Source organism: Acipenser ruthenus, chromosome 41 (genome assembly GCF_902713425.1).
Source record: "Acipenser ruthenus chromosome 41, fAciRut3.2 maternal haplotype, whole genome shotgun sequence".
Lineage (NCBI taxonomy): Eukaryota > Metazoa > Chordata > Actinopteri > Acipenseriformes > Acipenseridae > Acipenser > Acipenser ruthenus.
The window spans coordinates 215,631-236,809 of NC_081229.1; the positions used below are offsets into that span (position 1 = coordinate 215,631).

The following is a 21,179-nucleotide window of genomic DNA, read 5'->3' on the forward strand; positions in this document are numbered from 1 at the left end:
ATTTAAAAAAAGTTATCATATCTCAAAAGTATTCAGCTAAAGCCTGGCACAGAGTATTCTGAAGTCCTGGTTTCTTCCTCCCCACTAACATCGAGTCAAGTCGTAGCTGCTGTAAAGAAACACAGATTCAGTCCCACCTCGTGTTAATGGCACTCAAATACAACATCACTTCCTGTGCTGTAGGTCACATTTACTCAGATCGGGGGGCGGGGGTGGAGGATGGTTTGAAAGCGTTGCTCGTTCTGCTAAATTCATTTCTCTCATAAGAGATGAAAGGAAAACATTTGTGTTTTTGATTTTTAGTCTTTCTTTTTGGAACAGAAAAAAAAAATCCAACTCTACAACAAATACAAAACTGATTAGGACCTCTGGCAAGACCCCCAAATGAAAGGCCGAGCACTTTATTTCTGGTTTGATAACTGCATGATTTACTCACTTTGCCTTCTTCGCGTGACACTTCGGCATGGGACATCTTTTGTCACCTACAGAGAATAATTTAGAGAGAAAAAACAAACAAACAGAATAACTGGTGTGTTTCCACCCACTGAACACTATCTGTTCTCAAATCGCGTTGCAAAATCACGTACTGAGGAGGAAGCAGGCTAACCCGTTCCATGAAGCGTCTCTAGACACTGTGTATCTACGCTGTACTTATCTGGTAAATGCTCGGACGCTTGCGCATCATTACAATGCTATCCTGCATAGTTACAATGTGCTTAACGTGTCAGTCCTTCTGCACTCACAGATCAGGACCATGATTCCCATCACAAACAGCACAGCGGCGAAGATCAGACCCAGCCTCCTCAGGGAGTAGTCGTCTGTACGGAGAGAGACGGGACACGAGTGAAGAGTCTGCACACGTCGTGCACGCTATTATAAACCAGTCAGCACCATAGTGCTGAGCACTCCGGTGTGCATTCATTGCTGTGAGTGTCGCTAGACTACAAACTGATAAATATATTATACTAAATATATGATTTACACTCATGTACAGTTGATCCTGTTTTGACAGAACAATGTCTCGGCTTTGCTTCGTTATCCTCTTGGCCGTGTTCTTTTTTGCACAGTATTGTGGCAGTTTCCCCACGCTGTTCCCATGGTGATAAGATGCATTTATCATAGCTGACCCTGGTTTGCCATGTTGACAATGAGATGTATATCTCAAGGGTTCTATACTGGTTAAATAAAAATACGTCTCTGTTTGAATTTGAATGTTTATTAATATTCTTTACAATACTTCCCTGTGCTTTACCACACCTCTCTGTGCTTTACAATGCTTCCCTATGCTTTACCAGACCTCTCTGTGCTTTACAATGCTTCCCTATGCTTTACCAGACCTCTCTGTGCTTTACAATGCTTCCCTATGCTTTATCATCCCTCTCTATGCTTTACCATGCTTTGACGGTGCTGTATCACACTGTGCTTTGACTGTGGGAACACTTTTATAAGTGCTGACAAGATACCATAAGAGACAGAGGAGTTAATTGAATACATTCATCTTGACTACAAAGAAATGGGTAAAAAAAAAACAGGCTGAAAAAATAGAAAATGAAGAAAAGGAGGGAGTGTGTTTTACTAACCATATTCAAACACACCAGGCTCCGGTGACAAACCTGTAATAAAAATAAAACAAGAAGCGATTAAGAGAAATAATGAAAGAAATACAGCTCTAACATTCACCCTGAGGCTGCTGAGCACAGGAGGGTGTTTATTAGGGTTATAATAATAATAATAATAATAATAATAATAATAATAATAATAAAAATAAATTATTAGTAGGAGTAGTAGTAGTAGTAGGATATGATTATGATTTTCATTATTATTAGTTGTTGTGAATGAGTTTCTCTGGTACAGTCACAGGTCATTTATAAAGCACTCTGCAGTTGTTAGTGTGCGTCTCATTTGTTTAACCTCAGCAGCAATATTAAGAGCTGACTCGCTGTACCTTGTGTGGTTTGTTTCCTTTGACTGGTGTTGGGGGTTGAGGCTGTGGGAGAGTATGGGAGATTCAATCTCCAGGTTAAACACTGTAGTAGTACTACGGAAGCATCTGCCAACTGAGCTCCAGCTGTCTTTGCTCTCTCAGAGTCAGGTCAGCTAGCTTGACTCTCAAGACTGAAACTGACTTGAAGCAAATAGCCTGGTTCTTACAAAATCTGCCAATCCTGATTTTAAGATGGCTTCTGTCTGTACCTTTTCCCGAAGTGGTGCTTTTGGTGGTCTTTATAATCCGGGGCGAGAGAGAAGTCAGGGTGAGGGTCAGAGGGGAGGGAGCAGGGTTATAAATCAGAGCAAACGCACATCCCAGCACACACAGCACTGAAGAACATGACACTAAGAAAATCACTTCATATCAATCACTGGGTAATTGAATCAAACACAGGTTGTCGTGACCATGCATGTTCTTCAACCCTTTTCTATTCATCCAATACAGAATCCACTGCTTTACCGAATCAATGTCTTAAGATGATCAAATGATCACTCTGTCTGTTTCCTTGAATGAGAGACGGATTGATGATCACAATACCTGCTGTGGAGTTAGTAGATGCAGTGCTCCCAGAAGTGCTTTCTGAAGAAGTACCTTCAAAGGAAAAAACAACACGTTTTTATTAGTATAGTTTTTGTTTTCCCATTTAGCAACAGCAGTCGGACAAAGATATTGCCATGCATTCACTTAGAGAAATACAGCACTGTAGTGGTGCATGAGACATCGCCTTTCAAAGTTAGTCCAGCGATACAAGAGGAATCACAAAGCCACCCAGACAGGCAGCCTGTGTTACTGTGCAGGGAAATACCTTGTCGCTCCGTCGACTCTGTGCTTGTGCTGCTCGCTCTGGACGTTGTTGCCATGGTACCTATCGGGTAAAGAACCCACAGCGTTATTAACAGTGAAGAGCGTGTTCTGAAATGTTAAAGCCTCGTCTGAGCCTGGCTCCAGTTAGCATGCTGCTTTTCTTGTCTCTCCTTCAAGCACGCTTACCGTTGGATGAAAACCCGGTCTCAGGTGCTGCAGTGGCTGTCGTCTCCTCAGCGCCGAACGCTTTCCTTGCTGATGGAAACAGATCCAGTGCTTTAATCAAACTGATGACACTTACAATGTGTTAGGAATGGTGAAGCCACACCAAGCCAATCACAAATGCCATATAACTGTTTTTATTGGAAGAAACTCTGGTAACACTTTACATGAAGTGTCTCTAATTGCTTTGTATTTACATGGTAGATACTTAATACATGCATGTGTGCTTACACATAATTACAATGTTATTATGCAGAGTTACAATGTACCTAATCTGTAAAAAAAAAATAATAATAATTGTATGATACAACCCTAATCTTAACCCCCTAACCCTTTTCAATTGTGTAAAAGTATACACTTCTACACTTCCATATGTCGTGCAAAAAGATTTACACATTAAGTAAATCGTAACTATGCATACTAACAGTGTAATGATATGTGGGTACACCTGTATTTACTATGCAACTACTATATAAGTACACAGTAGAGACACTTAATGTAAAGTGTTATCAGAATTCCTAAATGAAACGAATGCAGACTGCTGTGTATTAGCAGGCATGACAGGAATGAAGGGAGTTACCGTTCGTTTCATTCCTGGCATCCCACCAAGCAGCAGAGGAAGCCTGGCTGGTGGATTCTGGGACGGTGGTGGATTCTGGGACGGTGGTGGATTCTGGGACCGTCATGGATTCTGGGACGGTGGTGGATTCTGGGACCGTGGTGGATTCTGGGACCGTGGTGGATTCTGGGACCGTCGTGGATTCTGGGACCGTGGTGGATTCTGGGACCGTCGTGGATTCTGCCAAGAAAAGCAACATCTGGTTGGACGGTAGCAAAGTGGAGTTCTCATCGGTGCAGCCTGAGAACAAACAACCCCAACCCAAATCAGACCCAAATCAGCCTTACAGACTCACCCCACAAGTCCTCTGGATGCGGACGTCTTTTGTTCCACAGATTTTGTTCCCTGTCTGACTCAAGTCTGTCTTTACAGGTATTTTAAGCCCTGGAACACACAGCCACATTGTGTCTTGGAACTTGGTTTCAGGAGACTAGGTTTCTGACCACTGCATGGCACACCAGGAGGACTTGGGGTTTGATACAGCAAAGGTGTCCTGGAGCTGCTGCTCCTGAAAATGTGTCTTTGTGTCTCCAGGGCTTTAGACTATAAGTGCAATTCCATATTATAAAGCACGGTTCTCCCACCAAGACCATTAATCAAAGGATAAAAACCCTTAAAGGAAAACAAAACAGCAGGGTCAGCTTACCGCCAAATGAGACCAGCAGCACGACTGGGATCAGGAACAAAACCACATGCAACTGTGAAGAGATGAACAGATTCCAGTGTTAACAAGGACATGGGAAATGCTCCCTCATTAACACTCTGCTTTACTGAAACAGGAACCTGGAGCGATCTGCTTATCTAACCACAGCCTTTCCCACAAAAACACGTCTACATAGAAACCACCTGCTCAGGATTTCCGTTTCAACTGCAGCTTTTAACGTCGTTCTTTTCTTGAGATGACCGGATTAGCTGGAATTGCTTCATGAGGATCTTGCTTCATGAGGATCTAGGGTGGGGAGGCGTTATTTTGTAGCTTGACGTCAGTTTTTTCTTGTTTTTGTGACTGGCTGCAGATCACGACGGTGAAGGAAATTAAAAAACAATACATTTCCTGCCGGCCTTTACCAAGAATTTAGAAAAATCTAAAAAGAAACTTAACGCCCGATTAGTTTTAAAAAGAAAACTAAATGTACAAGAGCTTTCACGAGCTCTGTGGTCGGGGAGCTGGATGCTCAAGAGCTAGCAGAGGCAGGAGACAGGAGATGGCAGTTTGCAAAAAGCGCACTGAAAATCAGAAACCAGGCCCAGTGAAGGCAGGACAGAGCACACAGCCTTTCTCTAAACTAACACAGCACGGGGTTCCTCTTCTACACCATGTCATTTGGAGCAAAAATTAGGACCTGGCTACATTCGGTTCATGGATTTAGCAGGGATGGGAAAGTCCACTTCTTTAGCTCCGTACACCCTTAATTAAAACACGATACAAGCACCTCTGTTTAACTCGGTTGGATCCTCTGCCATGTGGCTTTCCCCATTTGGCTTACAAACCTTCCAGCATGCCAGGAAGGTACAGCCCTGTCTATCTTGTGCTTCTGTTCTGAGAGTGGATCACAGCCAGTAGGAAAATAAGACCCTTACCTTCCTGTGCGTCCTTAAGAAAGCCATCCGTGCGTCTACCTTGACTCTGCGGAGCTCTGTCTCCAACCTCCAGTGCTGTGAACTAACTGTCAGCCCCCTCCTTGTGAGTAACTTCCTGACTAGGCTGTTACTCATCCTACATCTCTCTCTCTCTCGCTCTCTCTCTCGCTCTCTCTCTCTCTCGCTCTCTCTCTCTGCCAGGCGGAGGAAGTTACTGGAACAATTATTTACTTTCTTGGCACCCACAGAGACAAGGTTTCCATCATTATTTTGGGAGTGAAGACATCAAACAGTCTACTTCAGAACTGTTTTGTGCAAGACTGACCCATTTCTGTTGACCACCCTGAGATAGTCTGACTGCAAGACATATATTAACACTCTGGGATTATCATGCAAAGCCAGTGGGGTTTTCTGTAAGATGAGTGTGCGTGCAGATGCGTTTGAAAACACAGGTACCAAAAAAACAAACAGAGGAAGTGATAAAACTGTGTTAACCGCATGCAAGCTGCTGCGGAAATCCCCAACTTCAACAACCAATGGTCTGTACTGCATCAAGGGCAGCTGCTGTGGTACGAGAACATGCGGTGATCTGTGAATGAGAGGAGTCCATTCAGCCCGCCAGCGCGCGTGTCTTCTATAAAACACCAGTCATTTTTTTTTTAAACTTTTATTTTTGGAAAATCTACCCTGTTAAGATCAGAATGTACGAGTATACATGGCATTATTCCAAATCTTTTTTTTTTTGATTGTCGAAAATAAATACACAGAAAACTTAAGAAAAATGCACTTTTGGATTTTAGAAAAAGAAGGAAACAGCATCGATCAGTTAATAGAAAAGTGAACAATAAATGTTTTCAAGCTTAAAAGCAAAACTCACATTCACTTCAAAATGCATTTTCTTTGATTGTCATTTTTTACATAGCACACCTTGCTATTACAGGAATGATCAATCATGTTCTACTCCCCACTAACAGCTAATGTTTTAAGCATGCTGAAACACTGACTCCTTTTCACAAAAGTGCATTGAAACAGATTTTAAGCGTGTGTGCGTTTAAGTTCAACAGCACAAAATAAAAATACATAAAAGCAGACTTTCCATTTCTCTCTGCATGTTCTCAAGCCAGTGGAGTAAAGCTGCTCCCTCACTGGAATTCTTGCATCGTGTCATTTCCACAGGCTAACCAGCCCCTGCTCTCCAATTCAAAGGCCCTCACACCAGCTCTCCTCTCATCTCAGAGGGCGTCTCATAGTCTCTCCAGGAGGGTGTGTACTCAGCCACGCTGTCGTAGACTCTCATTGGATCCTCGTATTCCGATTGGCCCCGCCCTCTTCTCTGATAGGCTCCCTGCTATAATGGAGTGGGGGGAAGGAGGTGAAGCATTGTTTTTCATGTTAGTATTAATGAGAAGTACCGTCTGCTGCTCTACTGGGAACTTTTTTTGTTGTTTTTTTTACACAAGTGTTTAATGTAGATATCATTTGCCTAGAACGAACCTATTTCCCAAGGTGTGTGGCTACATTTCGAAGGATAATGTTGGGGGATGCATGGGAAAGCAGCTCACTGGCTTCTATTCACTGTGAGTTGTGGTGAAGTTAACCCGTCTCCTCAGTACATGAATCAGTCTCGTGTTGTTCTAAAACTCATTTATATAAATGCATCTGCAGAATGTGAAGCAATGGATCTTCTTAGTATGCATCCATGTATTCATGCAAGAAAAAGCCATTAAAAAATACTCCTGAATATACAGAAATGTGCAAAATAATCTCAAACCATGCAGGTGCCACTATATCCCCTTCAGTCACACATTTTAAAACAGTTTGTGTGAACTCTATGGAGTTGGAGAAGTTGCCTTGCTTTAAAATAGACAGGAATCTTAATGAGATGCAGTTGTACACAGTGCGAGTGAAGGGGGTGCATCTCACAATGCGACTCACAGTTCCTGCACCTTCACAATCTCCCTCTCACAAGGTATACATGGATAATAAAGTCAGCATGCACGTGGGGTTCACACTCACAGTGGGGTCTGAACCTTGCCGTGGGTCCAGCAGCGCTCGTCCTTGCCTGTCCAGCACGCTGTGGTAGTACCCCGAGGAAGGGGGAGGGGGGTACGGTCTCCCCACCTCCTCATACAGGCTGGCATCTCTCACCTGCTCATACTGATGAGCATCCCGCCTCTGATCCCAATGCCCTGTGAACCACATACAGGACTTACAGATAAACCACGCCAGCCTTCAGCCCTCTGCTGTTCACTTTCGTATAATTTTCTGTTTCATTTATTGCATTACAGAGACTTTATAAAACACCTATGTGGCCCAATAATAGAACCATGTCTAAACATTACTCCTCCTCTCCACCTCCACCTCCCTGCAACACTCTGCCCCCTAGTGGATTTAAGAAATACCACATTTGCTCTTGGATGTGCCTATAATCTTGAAAGTGGTGTACTTCGAGTTTAGACATGATTTTTGAGAGCTCTATTGAGTGTCAGAGGGGTGATTTTTTAACTCGCCTGCAAAGCTGCTCGTCCCCTCGCTCAGACACTCTGGTGCCTCCTGGTGGGGGTAGAGGGAAGGGCGGAAGTCGCTCGCTGGGTAGTAATAGTGACCGCGCTCTGAGGCACTGTCCTGTAGAGAAGGGAGGAACAGGTGGGGAAGAGTGAGGGACACGTTTAAAAAATCAAGAGGGAAATAGAAAGAAACATGAATTAGATAGGGAAGAACTTTTTTTTCATGCACAGAGAGAGAGACAGAGAGAGAGAGACACCCCCACTTCTTCACTGCAGCCCCTCCGAGCAGTGCCCAGTGCCCAGTGCCCAGTCAGTTCCCATTGGGAGCCTCCCAGACCCTCACCCCTTCATAGCTCTCGTACACACTGGAGCTGAGCTCAGAGCAGCTGTCGATGAGCAGAGTCTGTCTGGCTGCCTTGTTGAGGAGTTCCCCTCCTCCGTACTCATTGGGCTTCGTCAAACTGGACCTGCGGAAGTCAGTGAGAGGACTCAACACAACATGAACATCACCCCTGTAGATGTGTAGCGCACACTGTGGTGCCAATGAGACGCCCTTCAAGCGACAGAAGCAATAGCCCTCACGTCCCTAACAAGCATGCCTATAAAGTACAGTAAGGCATTGTGAAAGCATGGTAAAGACCAGGGTAAACTCTTATAAAGGAGGGGGGTAGTAATATTAAGGATAAGTCAATTATATATCAATCTTAGAGACTGCTAAAGCAACTGAAAACGCTTTGAAGGCAGGTGTTCTGAATTTTTTGTCCAGTCCCTGCATGATACTTGTGTGTGTGTCCATTACTCACCCTTCTCCTTCTCCTTTCTTCCCTTCTGAACCTGTTGGGAAAGAAATTGGACCTTGAGTTTAGAATGGTGCCGACCAAGGCTTTCAATGCCATTCTATCCCGCTGTCAGAATCAGGCTGCCTCTCGTCCCACACTGCCCCCTACCTGCGTCACTGTGGTGAGTCCTCCACTTCTTGACAAGGCAGGCCACGAGGGCGGAGTTAAGAATCAGCAGGACTCCGCCCACCACCGCCAACACCACAATGAGATAGAGTGGCAGCACAGGGCCCTCTGGGAAGCAGGAGGAACAGGCAATGAGTGACCAGAGCTCTGAACTACAAGAAACAAACATTTCAGCTTTACCTTCTTCAGGGTTACTGAGGTGAAACTAGAAGAAGCCCAGTCAAGCAGACACATGTTTTGGCTAGTCCCTTTATCATGGTTATTGAGGTAAGACTAGAAGAACCTTTCTACTCAATAACACTGATGAAGACACGAGTCAAAGCGTTTGTCTGCATGATTCAGTTTTCTTCCAGATTTTACCTCAATAGCACTGGAGGCAGTAACTTAAGTTATATGTAAATCAACTTTTTTTTTTAGAATTCTTTGACTTTCACTACTACTGTAGTTGCAATACTGAGATCCAAAACGAGAAGATGCTCTAGATATCAGTTGCAGTGCACGTGTCTCACCTGTAGGGGACGTCTCCGCTGTCTCAGGCGGGCTTGGGATCTTGTCGTCCTTTTCTGGTTTCTCTGTGGGAAAGGAAGGTACAGAAAAAAAAACAAGAACAGCCAAAAAAAGGGCGTCAAAAAACACCTGCCATTCAGGGGACTCTTTCAAGGCTGGCGATTAGGTTGAATTGTGAAAATATCAACACCCATCCCTGTTTCCAGTTCCACGTTTGACTGAACGGTTTTGCTGTGAATGATATTTCTCCATCATTGTCAGTCCAGCCCAAGTGGTTTCAGTTCCCGCCCGCTCACCTCTAGTGGTGACTGTCAGCACTGCATTGCCGTCAGCGTAGTCGCTCTCCCCAAGCAGGTTGAGCGCGTTGACGGAGAAGTTGTAGGGAGTCTCTGCGTTGAGGCCGGTGATCGTGAATGTGGTGGCTTGGGGGGGGAACACATCCACGTACATGAAGCTGGCAGCTTCCTCCCAGTGATACCTGCAGCAAAGACGATGGAGATTAACCAGAGAACTACGCCCACCCAACCCACTAGGCTTTCAGGCTGCATACAGCAAAGTGTATTACTAATGGTAAAGGAGTGCTGACCGAGATCAAGACTGTAGCATTGGTAGCATTATCACTGGTCCCCTTTTCCTTGTCTTGAATTTTTTTTCTCATAATTTCTTGATTACCTAACCCTGCACAGTGAGTAACTCCGGACATAGTTACCTGACCCTGAATTTTTGCTCCAGACCCCCGTCAAAGCCCGCCGTCCACTGCAAGGTGACGGAGTTGTGGGTCACGCTGGCAACCTGTAACCCCGTGGGTGGGTCCGGCCGACCTAGAAACAAACGAGAGAAATCTTCGGCTATCACTGCTTCCTTCCATCGCAATGTAACCCTGTCTAACAACCTGGATCGCTCATAGCTTACCATGTCAGAATGCTGTGCTGTCAATGATCCCACACACATCTACATTTTGAACATCGGTTGTACAGCGATTAATGTTTCAAGTTTCCGATCACCCTGCCCCTTATAAAACTACTGTTGTATGTTTCCAGTTCTCCCCCATGCTTTTCCTATGGTTACATACCATGCATTTAGAATCGTTCACCTTGGTTTGCCATGTTTATTAATATGCTTTACCATACACTGTCTCGCTTTTCTTTACAATGCTTACCTATGCTTTATACAATCAGACAGTGACTTAAGATTAAGTTAAATATTTGGGTGTAATTGAAGGTCTAGCTCAATATGTAAAATGAGTCACCAGTACAAAGTAACTAAACAAACACACAAACAAAATATATATAACTGTGTGCAATCAATTAATGCTACCACTGAATAAAATGTCTTTGTTGTTTTTTTTTTATATATTTGGGACTTGTTTCTTAAAAGCCACAGTAACTTGTACTCCAGTGCCAGCCCAGTTTAAAGCGAGCTCGACGCAGTGTTAGCATGAGAGCGCGGCGTACTGGTGCTGACGAGCTGGATGTGGAAGACGTCGAGTCCCAGCTTGTTGCGAGCGGTGCAGGTGAAGATGGCGTAGTCCAGGGCAGCACTCGCGTTGATGATGGTCAGAGTGCTGGTGTGGAGAGCACCCTCGTGCACAGTATCCTCCGAGTACCTGAGTGGAGAGGGACACACTCTGCCTTACAGTGCCATTGCAAGGGGAGCCAGGCTGTTGAACATAGAGGGCAACTGATGCATGCAACGATTTTCTTAGAACAAAAGTGGGATTATTTTATGTTTAAACAGCAGACACTGAGTACAGTCTTTGTTTTTGAGATTTATTATTACGTAGTTAGTACATAATTTGCAGGGTGTCTCTGATTATAACACTTTATAATTTGTGCACAGTTTGAGCAGCCGCAATTGATTCACTTCTAAGACTCACCTTGGGTGATTGAGGTCCAGACCCACTCCATTCTTGGCCCAGCTGTATTCCACTTTGGGGATGCCCTCTGCTTTGCAGCTCAAGGTGGCGGTTTTGCTCCCATCTCCAGAGGTGGCCACTTTACTCAGATGCACGCCTTTCTGCAGCTCCGGTTTGACTGCCAGCAACGCAAACACACACACAGTGAGAACTGGGCAGCTTTCTATTGGACTTCACACAATCCCCCCCATGAATAAGACCAGCTAGGTCTAGTTAATAGAGAATCACACAGACCAGGCAATGACGGGGTATTAAACAGGTAGAAAATCTATTATTAGGAAAAGGTAGCTGATATAAGGTCGGGGGGGTTCACCCCCCGGTGCCACTACTGTAAATTAAAAAGGCGACTCAACAATGTGTTAACTCCCAGTTGTTGTGTGTTTGAGCAGCTTTCCCATCTGGAGGGGCGAGTGCATGCCAGTTTAAATAGTAAAAGACCTGCTACAGCAAGTGTTTACAAGCGGACTCTTTGAAAAGGACAGATCTGTAACGCTCACAGCGCACAACGAGCCGCACTGCCTGCTTGGCTGGGGGCGCGATGCCGTTGTCCACTGTGCACTCGTAGAGTCCAGCGTCTGAGCGTTTGGTCTCTGTGATGACCAGCTTCCCTGTCGCCCCCTCCGCGACCTGCTGATCAGCTGTCAGCTCCCGCTCCTCCTCGCCCTGCCAGACACACATTAGAAAGGATGCTTGTGTCATGGGAGACAATATTGCCAGTAAGCAGTAACATAGATATTATTATAGTTGTGAGCAGACAGAGAGAGAGAGAGAGAGAGAGAGAGACATAGAGAGAGAGAGAGACAGAGAGAGAGAGAGAGAGAGCGAGAGAGAGAGAGAGAGAGGGAGAGAGAGGTGGATACACAGATATACACAAGTATGTCAAATGTTTCAGCTAGTGCCTTCATCAGTGCTTGTATTAGCTGACGAATTGCTCAACTTTTTTAGGTTTTACAATTGCTTAGAATTACCAACCCCAGAGAGACATTAACACTGTATACAGGATCCAGAAAGAAATGAACTGACAGACAGAAACAAATAGATAGCAAGGACAGGCAGAAAAGACCAATGCTCAGCTGGTTACCCATGCCAGCGCAGTGAAGCCCCTCTTACCAGCCAGCCCCACTGGAACATGCCCGGGGTGACGGGATTGGCGTCGGCGGTGCAAATGATCTCCGCAGTGTCCCCGAGATCCACCTCCGTGGGATCCTGCAGGCTCTTTATTGAGGGAGAGTCTGCCAGGAGAGAGACACTGTCAGGGTGAGTTTCAGAATGGAAATCGGGCCCCTGTGAGCCTGACCATTACAATGTGATAATATAGTGGGGGGGACTGTTCTGTATTCTCTTTATTAACATTGCTTACATTGACGGAATCTAAAGGAGGCAGCCATCTGTAGTTTGCAAGCTGCTACATTAACCCTGATACAGCTTGTGATATCGCAGTATTCAGCTTATGCTAGAACACCAAACCCCTGGATACGGTTATGCCAGACATGGTTTTGTTTCGATTTCCCAGGCGCCCCTCCAGACCCCCCAGCACTTACACTGCACGTCCAGTTTGATGAGGGTCTCGTTCTCGCCCTCCGTGTTTTTGCAGAGGATCTTGTAATCCCCGGCGTCTGTGCGGGTCAGGTTCCAAATCTCCAGCTCCCCTCCGTCCTTGAGGTGGTGGCGCAGCGCGCCCTCTGTAGCCAGGAGAAGCAAGGTGCTGAATGAGCTAAGACACTAGAACTTCAAACACTCAAACAGAGGTACAACCTACAAGCCAATTTGCTGCAGATTTGCAGGCCGTGTTTCTATCGTGCTTCCAGGGGTGCTTTGTGTTTTGTTTATAACACCCTAATTTAATTTTTTTTAAAATAAATATTCTGTAAAATGAACAGGACTGGAGGACCACCCTTTCTCTTAACGAGTTTCCGCCCATCCCCAGCTGAGTTTTGATTGGTCTACCTTTTATCAGGTTCTCTCCATGATAGGTCCAGGTGTAGCTGATGTTGTCTGGATTGGCCGATACCCTCAGCGGCAGGCGGGCTGCGTCGTGCTCCACAGCTTGGACCACCCGCTGCTGATCTGGGGAGAACTCGGGGGGGTCTGCAACAGGAAGACACGTCGCTAAAGAAAACTCCACAGACTGAAATGTCTGCTCACTTTTCATCAAGTACTGTGGAATACTCCAAAGAGGCAAGTGATTTAATATGTTAATGTAACATTATTCAGCAGGTTTCATTCGACATGATGAAGCAAAATTAGATCATTCTATAGGATGACGCTGCAAAACCTTTGGCCACAGCTGTACAGTGTTGTCTTTGGAATATCTGATGCTTGTGTGCTTTATTGACACAGACAGATGGGGAGACGGGGAGACAGACTCACAGAGCACGTCGAGCCTGTAGAAGGTGTTCACCCCCTGTGTCAGCACAGCGCTGTATGCCTGGCATGTCACTCGCTTCCCGTTATCAGAGGAGACGGCTTTGATATAGACCCGGCCCATCGTCGACTCGCCTCCATGCTCCGCTTTCTTCTTCCCCAGGTCAAACCCACGCAGCCTGCCAGAGAGAAGGGACAGTGAGAGCAGAGGGTGGTGGGGTAGAGGGGTGTGGAAAGCAGGGAAGGTTGGAGTTAAATCAGGGAGGGACAGAAAGTAGGGTGGAGGAGAGGGAGAAGGGACAGAAAGAGAGAAAGTGAGAGTAGGTGATGGAGGGGGTTAGCGGGAGAAGAGAGGGGTGAGAGAGAGCAAGGATAATAGAGGGATATGCGAAAGGGCATTGGCTCACCTTTCCCCATTCTTGAACCAGGAGATATTGGCCACTGGGTTGCTGCTTCCTGTAGTGCAGGTCAGTGTGAGAGACTGGCCTCTCTTGACTTGCTTTGCTGAAGCAGAGATCTTCACGTTCATCGGCGGGACTGAAGAGACGGGGAGGAGAAAGTGTCATTCAGGGGAGTTCCTTGTTATTGTACCATCTGACTTTCACATCAGTTATAAAATATTAAAAACAGCGAATTACTGACAGTTTCCCATACAGCATTGCACGTGTACAATTTACTATCGACGAACGAGACAAATTTTTTGATTAGCAGATCTTGAAATAGCGAGGGAGGTTGATGTCAGCGATTACTCACACTGCACGTGGAGTTTGGTGGTGGCGGTGAGGGGCGGAGCTTTCGCCTCATTGGTTGCGTTGCATCTGTAGGTCGCCAGGTTATCATCGGGCTGTGTTGTGATAATCAGCTGTCGGGACGCCATCATCCCCGAAACGATCGCAGACGGGACGTACCTGACGGACTTGTTGTCCTGAACAAACACACAGCAGCTGTTTATTATGAATGTACTGAACGCAATGCCGTAAAGCAGGGAGTGTCTGTAGAAACCTCACTGTGCAGATGTTCCGCGACACACCTATATTTACACCAACAAATGCAGGTGAGGGGCTGACCTTGTACCAGGTGAGGCTGCCCGTTGGGTTCCCTCCACTGGAGAAGCAGGTGAGTTTGACCTCGGTCCCTGCCTTGAACTGCTTCCCCTCCGGAGGGCTTTCGATCCAAATCTTCTGAGGGGGGTCTGAGAGAGGAGAGGAGAAAGAGGAGTGAGTGGCCGTCACTATCATGTGAAGGAAGTCTCTTATTGTTACAGAGAGACGTCATCTTGTGCAGTTTGGACGAGAGATTCTGTCGACTCAAACTGTGCGATATGATTCCTGTTATAACAGATGCCCCAGGCACGATTTATCATGAACTTATTATAAATCAGGGGAACCACTGTTAAAACATACATAGCTATTACACACATAGCTATTGAAAAATACTAAAAGAAGCCTGGATTAATGTCCGATGACAAACTTCCAGGTCTATAGCACACCTTTCATTATGAAGGACCCCTCAGGCAGGTCACAATAAAACTGTAAATGGAAAATGAATAACTCAATAAGTAAAGCCAAGTTATGTGGCAATGTGTGGAGGCCCTCTTCAGCACAGTCACACAGTGTGGAGGCCCTCTCCAGCACAGTCACACAGTGTGGAGGCCCTCTCCAGCACAGTCACACAGTGTGGAGCCCCTCTCCAGCACAGTCACACAGTGTGGAGCCCCTCTCCAGCACAGTCACACAGTGTGGAGCCCCTCTCCAGCACAGTCACACAGTGTGGAGGCCCTCTCCAGCACAGTCACACAGTGTGGAGGCCCTCTCCAGCACAGTCACACAGTGTGGAGCCCCTCTCCAGCACAGTCACACAGTGTGGAGGCCCTCTCCAGCACAGTCACACAGTGTGGAGCCCCTCTCCAGCACAGTCACACAGTGTGGAGCCCCTCTCCAGCACAGTCACACAGTGTGGAGCCCCTCTCCAGCAGAGTCACACAGTGTGGAGCCCCTCTCCAGCAGAGTCACACAGTGTGGAGCCCCTCTCCAGCAGAGTCACACAGTGTGGAGCCCCTCTCCAGCACAGTCACACAGTGTGGAGCCCCTCTCCAGCACAGTCACACAGTGTGGAGCCCCTCTCCAGCACAGTCACACAGTGTGGAGCCCCTCTCCAGCACACTCACAGAGCACGCGGAGCAGGACGCTCTCGCTCTTGGTGAAGCGGATAGCCTCATTGAAAGCCTCGCACGTCAGCTGCAGCCCATTCTCCTCTCGGGACACCGTGTGGGTCAGGTTGGACATGGTCACTCTCCCACCATTGGACGCCTGGACACAGTAAACCACAGAGACACTTCGTTAACACGGAATGACAAAAGTGCCCCTCAGAAGGGGATCCCCACTTTGACCCTGAGGGAGTCCCCATTGGAGTGCCTTGTGTCCAGCTGAAGGGAGCAGCAGGGGGAGGCAGTGCTCACCTCAGTGATGGTCACCTCGGTGGTGGTGAGTTCTCTGAAGCCCAGCCACCAGCGGATCTGCACCGGCGGGTTACTGGCGGCCGTGAAGCAGGAGAGGGAGAGCTGCTTCTTCTCAGCAATGCTGGAGGAGCCCAGGATCTTCACCTCCGAGGGCAGGACTGAAAGAGACCGCAGAGATTGATTGATTGGTTGATTGATTGATTTGCAGTGAAAGGGTCATCCTGTTCAAAGGTATCAACAGCATATATTTGCTGCTGTACAAATGACATTGTGCAGAAAGGTTCAAGCATGGTTTACGTCAATCCCTTGCAATTATATATATATAGATATATATATATATATAGATATATATAGAATATACCATTCCATTGAACCCTCAGACTACTCTAGCTGCCCTTGTGCTCCCCTTGTAGTGCAGAACCACTGCATTGCCCTGCTACTGCAGATGGTTTGGGAAGCGGGACTCACAGACTACTCGCAGAGTGATGGTGTGTTGGAGGGGGACAGGAGTGACTTGGTTGACCGCCTCGCAGGTCAGTCTGGCCATGTTGTCTTCAGGTTGGATGTGCAGAGACAGCGGGCTGCGGGCGGTGTTGGTCAAGGAGACGGTGTCCCAGCTAGTGGAGATGACCTCGTCGTTCTGGAGAAAGAGAAACATGTGTAGAGCATAGGTAGTATTCTGTGAGAATACATCATAATTCCAAATCCAACACCAACACAAACCCAAACCAACCCTAACCCCAAGCTCCAGTTTATTTACATTATTAACATGTATCTAACTGTTTTATAGCTTAACTGGCTGGCAGCTGGTTGACCAACAGCCTTCTGTTCACTAGGTCCCCCTCAAATGTATAGACTTGATTTTACACCCTGTATCTGTGCCTCTCACCTTTGACCACTGCAGCGTGGCGAGTGGGTTTCCCCCGATGGACTTGCACTCTAGACTTAGGGTCTCCCCTGCCTTCACCTCGGGGCGATCGTACCCCTCAATCCGGGGGGGCTGAGGGGGGACTGGGGTAGAGGCAAGAGCAACGGCACACCTTTACTTCTGAGTTTCTGTGTTTATTACTTAACTCCATATGGAGTGTCCAAGCTGGTAGCTTCTCCTGGTGGATCAATCAGGCAGGGCAGTGGTACATGCTGAAGGGCAGTCAGTTCATTTTTACAGGATATCCATATTATAGTTTACTGATTGCTGCAATAACTGGCCCTTTAAAAGATTTCAAATAACTCTAATGTTTTTTTAGTGTTTAAAACGCAAAGTAAGAAGAGGACTCCTGTATATATTGTTTAGTCCAAAAACATTTTCACCAGAACACCTATCCACTTTAAAAATAGATCATATAATGTGAGGGAAATCATGGCAAAAAATAATAATAATAATAATAATAATAATAATAATAATAATAATAATAATAATAACAGATTCTACTCACACAACACTCTCATTGTAAAGCCAGTCTCCACAGGCTGAGACACGGCCTCATTCATAGCCAGGCACACCATCCGATTCCCATTGTCCCAACTCTGAGGGGTCACCCTGGCCGGGGAGGGAGGAGGAGGGGGGGTGAGTTTGCTTTAAAAGGAGTACAAACCAACCTCCAGGGTTTAATGACAGCGCTATAGGGCCATCTAATAGAAACCTTAACCCAAACCCAAACCCAAACCCAAACCCAACTCTAAACCTACTGTAACCCTGACCCCAATGAAAACCCTAATAGAAACCAAACCCAAACCCTAACTCAGACTACACATTTTAAATTAGGGAAGGTGGGAGATCAATCCAAAAATACAGCACCCTTGCCATTCTTTCCTTGACAACACTGAATAACCCAGGGTCAGTATTCCCTGTTCTCTTCATACGAATCGGCTACAGATCCCAGATCCTCACACTGATTTATAAAGGCAGGCATGTCACTGGCTCATTCACCGAATGAGAGTTTCAGCACCATGTTTCAGAGTGCAGGGCTGGACAGCTCCCTCTCTGTTAAAGGGGGCCAGTGCTCACCCTAATGGTTCTGCACGTTGAGAATGCACGAGCGAGTCTTACCACTGGAGTGTTGGATCTGAACACGTCTCTTACCTCACAACCGCTCGTGTGTTCTGAAGTTTCTCCTGTGACCCTGGGAGGACATTTACCTCGACTCCAGACAGCTCATTTGAACCTGTAGATAGACAGCATTCAAATGTGCAACCCATTTTCTATATCATATATGAATTAGGTATGTCAAACCATTCTTCTTGGAGCGACCAGAAATCAAAACGATGACCTTAAGATCGATAATATGGCTTTAACATTACATTTTACCACCAAAGACGTTGGAAAAAACTTTGAGTCAAAATGGTTGTCAAAAGAATTAGTGAAGGTTTTACGGAAGATAATCTCACATGATTTGACAGGTCACCAGGTCACCAGGTCACCAGGGGGGCTAGGTGTGTGACAGTGGTTGTACAATCAAAGTTCATCTATTCTATAACGGTATCTTTTGTTCATTTGTACTTACTCTTGGTGAATTTGAGCTCAGAGGCTGGCTTGGTGTCTGTCACACTGCAGGAGACGGTGTACTCCACACCTGCCACCCACTCCACTTCAGAAACCCCTCTGTGCTCCTCAATCACAGGCTTGCCTGGAGGGACTGAGGGAAAACAAGACGTCAGCAGGAAACTGGGAAAACTGCCTGTACATTGTAGACAATACAATTCAGAAAACTATCAGTTTTAACCCAAATCTTAACCCGATTTTAACCCGAGGGATCCGTACAGAACACTCAAACAAAACGTCTGCATCAATCCAGAGGCTGGAAGTTGTTCTGGAATGGGATAATGACTGTAATTAACGTGACAGCTGCCCGGAGGAAAATGTTGGAGCCAGTCCTGCTGCCCCACAGGTGTGTGCCTGAACAGGGCAAGAGGGAGAGGAGGGGGAGAGGAGAGGCCTTGTTTATCCACCCCCATCCTCCCCTTCACCAGCTCTGGAGGCGTCAGGAAAACCTGCTCTGTTCCCAGGCCCCCAGGGGGAGCGCCAGGCCTCGTCTCCTTGGCAACGGCAGGCTCAGGGAAGTGGCAGTGAGGCGAGAGAGAGGTTAACAATCAGGGCCTGCCAGAGAAAAGTCCTTTTCATCCCTGCATTACACGCTGGGGTCTGCTGGCTGCTTTACAACTGGACACATATGGGCTGAATCTCACAGCTCCCAGAGGCACCACAGGAGAAGAGAGACTTGAAATGAAGATGTGAGGGGACTGGACTGGCAAGAGGGAGGGAGAGAGAGAGAGTTAGAGATAGAGAGAGGGAAAGGGAGAGAGAGAGAGATAGGGAGAGAGAGAGCAAGAGAGGGAGAGAGAGAGGGAGAGAGAGCGAGGGTGGCAGGGAGGGAGGGAGAGAGGGAGAGAAAGAGAGAAAGAGAGAGAGAGGGGGGGGAGAAGGGCCATTTAATTGTAACATTCTGAGACCAGAGAGCGACACACACACACAAATCCTGCTCCACAGACAAAGCCAGTCGTTCAGTGACGCGATGTGAAATGCATCCATAACAGATCATTTGACAACAGTTGACTAAAAAAGACGAATTCAGGCTTCAAGTTGAATTCTCTCAGGAGCTGTTATTCTCACAAGCTCCATACCCCCAAAAAAATAATTCATAATTACAAATAATTACTTCTCTGGTGAACCTGGCACCAACGATCTTTAGCATGTGGAAACAAAATAAACTTTTAATGAAAACACTACAGCCTTAAAATTATTTTCCACAGGCTTCGTAAAACAAATTCTTGTTTAAATGCTCATCAGGACCCTCCCCTGCTCCCAGCAGTGTTTGGTACACTCACTCAGCACAGTGACCCACACAGTATGGGAGATGATTCCAATGCTGCTCTCGGACTGTCCCACTTGGCACTCGTAGGGGGAGTCATCCTCCAGAGTCACCCGTTCTATCTGCAGGTTGAATTCCCCTGGCATATTGAGAAAGGTTAGAGGTCAGGAACCCAGTGACTGGCATTGGCTCTAAACTGAAAGGAAACTTGTTTTCCAAGTGGCTGCTCACTCCATGACGTTGGCTCTTCATTATAAAGAGACTTTGGCTGACCTAGCGTAGTCTTCATATTACAGTGTGGGGCAGCAAACACTGAAGAGCAGCTCCTGAACTGAGGTGACAAAGATTTCGACTGGAAGTGGTTCTCAGTGTCTTAAAACAAGTTTGAATGTATATAATATATATATATATATATATAAAATACTTCTTCACCTTTCCCCTCGTCTCCAGCCATGCTGTACCGAGGGAACCCTGGCATGCTTCGATTGGGACCCAGCAGCAGTCCATCTTTAACCCACTGGACTGCACCCGTGACCCCCTCCACGTGGCACTGCAGCACCCCCTTCCCCCCTTCCACGAGCGTCACGTTGTCGGGCTGTATCCGGAATGCCTGCTGCCCCCTGGAGGCTGAAGGGTTAAACACAAGTCGAGGTCTGGATCTCTATCACAGCAATACCGTTTCCCTAAACAAACTGATTCCAGTCTGTGTGTGTGTCTATAACATTATATCGGTTGCTATTGTGGGTGATCTGTGTGCAAGCCTTGCTTTTAAAGTAGTCTTGCACGTTCTTGGTTATCCACATGGAGAGTGAATTATTTCATTAGCTAGCCCTACTCCCAATCAGACAGCACCCCACCGCCCTCCCCTATCCGGATCACACCGACTCTCTCACCCCGCTCCCATGCCAGTCACTCTCTCACCCTGTACCCCTCTCCCAGTCAGTTTGGAGCTGTCAGATGTGTATCAGTGTGTTACCTTGAATGCAGCACAGCAGAAGCAGAGCTCTTGTGAGTCTGTGCAGAGCTGATGTCATCTTCATCCCCCAGTCCTCTCTTTTTACAGAATGGGCAGCTTCTGTACAGAATCAAGAACATGCAAAAGCACGGAGACAGGGTTGGGGGGTCGATTCCTGGTTTCCAATTCCGATACCGTTTCTAATTCCTTTTTAAAATCAATTCCCAGTTCCCATTCCTTTTAATCAATTCCGACACATTGACGATCACAATTGCAATCAGCTCAGTGCTCTGTTAAAATGGGCTTTCACAGCAGAGGCAACAAACTAAGTCACTGATTGTTAGTTAATTAAATTGGTTTCGAATAAAAAGCAGTTGAACAATCACAACAATTACAATATCTTAAGGAATTGGAACTGTTATTGGAATTGGAACTGGAATTGGAATTGGAACTGTTATTGGAATTGGAACTGTTATTGGAATT

At 46.4% G+C, this 21,179-nt stretch overlaps 1 protein-coding gene across 9 annotated transcripts in view; it reads right to left on the reverse strand.

Annotated features, from left to right (window-relative positions):
* Nucleotides 1–3,713: 3,713 nt before the first annotated feature.
* Nucleotides 3,714–21,179, reverse strand: part of LOC117962692 (nephrin-like) — a 34,168-nt gene continuing 16,702 nt past the window's right edge. For 3 of the 9 annotated variants that reach the window (XM_059011147.1, XM_059011146.1, XM_059011142.1), the window contains exons 2-32: nucleotides 20,718–20,816; nucleotides 20,174–20,368; nucleotides 19,758–19,880; nucleotides 18,437–18,568; nucleotides 18,016–18,097; nucleotides 17,369–17,472; nucleotides 16,822–16,943; nucleotides 16,401–16,572; nucleotides 15,933–16,090; nucleotides 15,642–15,783; nucleotides 14,542–14,666; nucleotides 14,228–14,399; nucleotides 13,882–14,011; nucleotides 13,481–13,653; nucleotides 13,058–13,198; nucleotides 12,652–12,792; nucleotides 12,221–12,342; nucleotides 11,608–11,773; nucleotides 11,072–11,228; nucleotides 10,650–10,801; nucleotides 9,905–10,016; nucleotides 9,492–9,673; nucleotides 9,198–9,260; nucleotides 8,671–8,796; nucleotides 8,527–8,557; nucleotides 8,067–8,190; nucleotides 7,727–7,841; nucleotides 7,233–7,405; nucleotides 5,217–6,564; nucleotides 4,282–4,333; nucleotides 3,714–3,779 (exon numbers count right to left, since the gene is read on the reverse strand). In XM_059011147.1, the coding sequence (XP_058867130.1) occupies nucleotides 6,427–6,564; nucleotides 7,233–7,405; nucleotides 7,727–7,841; nucleotides 8,067–8,190; nucleotides 8,527–8,557; nucleotides 8,671–8,796; nucleotides 9,198–9,260; nucleotides 9,492–9,673; nucleotides 9,905–10,016; nucleotides 10,650–10,801; nucleotides 11,072–11,228; nucleotides 11,608–11,773; nucleotides 12,221–12,342; nucleotides 12,652–12,792; nucleotides 13,058–13,198; nucleotides 13,481–13,653; nucleotides 13,882–14,011; nucleotides 14,228–14,399; nucleotides 14,542–14,666; nucleotides 15,642–15,783; nucleotides 15,933–16,090; nucleotides 16,401–16,572; nucleotides 16,822–16,943; nucleotides 17,369–17,472; nucleotides 18,016–18,097; nucleotides 18,437–18,568; nucleotides 19,758–19,880; nucleotides 20,174–20,368; nucleotides 20,718–20,781 (3,837 nt within the window). In that variant the 5' untranslated portion in view covers nucleotides 20,782–20,816 and the 3' untranslated portion in view covers nucleotides 3,714–3,779; nucleotides 4,282–4,333; nucleotides 5,217–6,426. Of the gene's footprint in view, nucleotides 3,876–4,281; nucleotides 4,334–5,216; nucleotides 6,565–7,232; nucleotides 7,406–7,726; nucleotides 7,842–8,066; nucleotides 8,191–8,526; nucleotides 8,558–8,670; nucleotides 8,797–9,197; nucleotides 9,261–9,491; nucleotides 9,674–9,904; nucleotides 10,017–10,649; nucleotides 10,802–11,071; nucleotides 11,229–11,607; nucleotides 11,774–12,220; nucleotides 12,343–12,651; nucleotides 12,793–13,057; nucleotides 13,199–13,480; nucleotides 13,654–13,881; nucleotides 14,012–14,227; nucleotides 14,400–14,541; nucleotides 14,667–15,641; nucleotides 15,784–15,932; nucleotides 16,091–16,400; nucleotides 16,573–16,821; nucleotides 16,944–17,368; nucleotides 17,473–18,015; nucleotides 18,098–18,436; nucleotides 18,569–19,757; nucleotides 19,881–20,173; nucleotides 20,369–20,717; nucleotides 20,817–21,179 lie in introns of all 9 variants that reach the window. The other 6 variants (XM_059011150.1, XM_059011148.1, XM_059011143.1 and 3 more) reach the window with 6 other exon arrangements.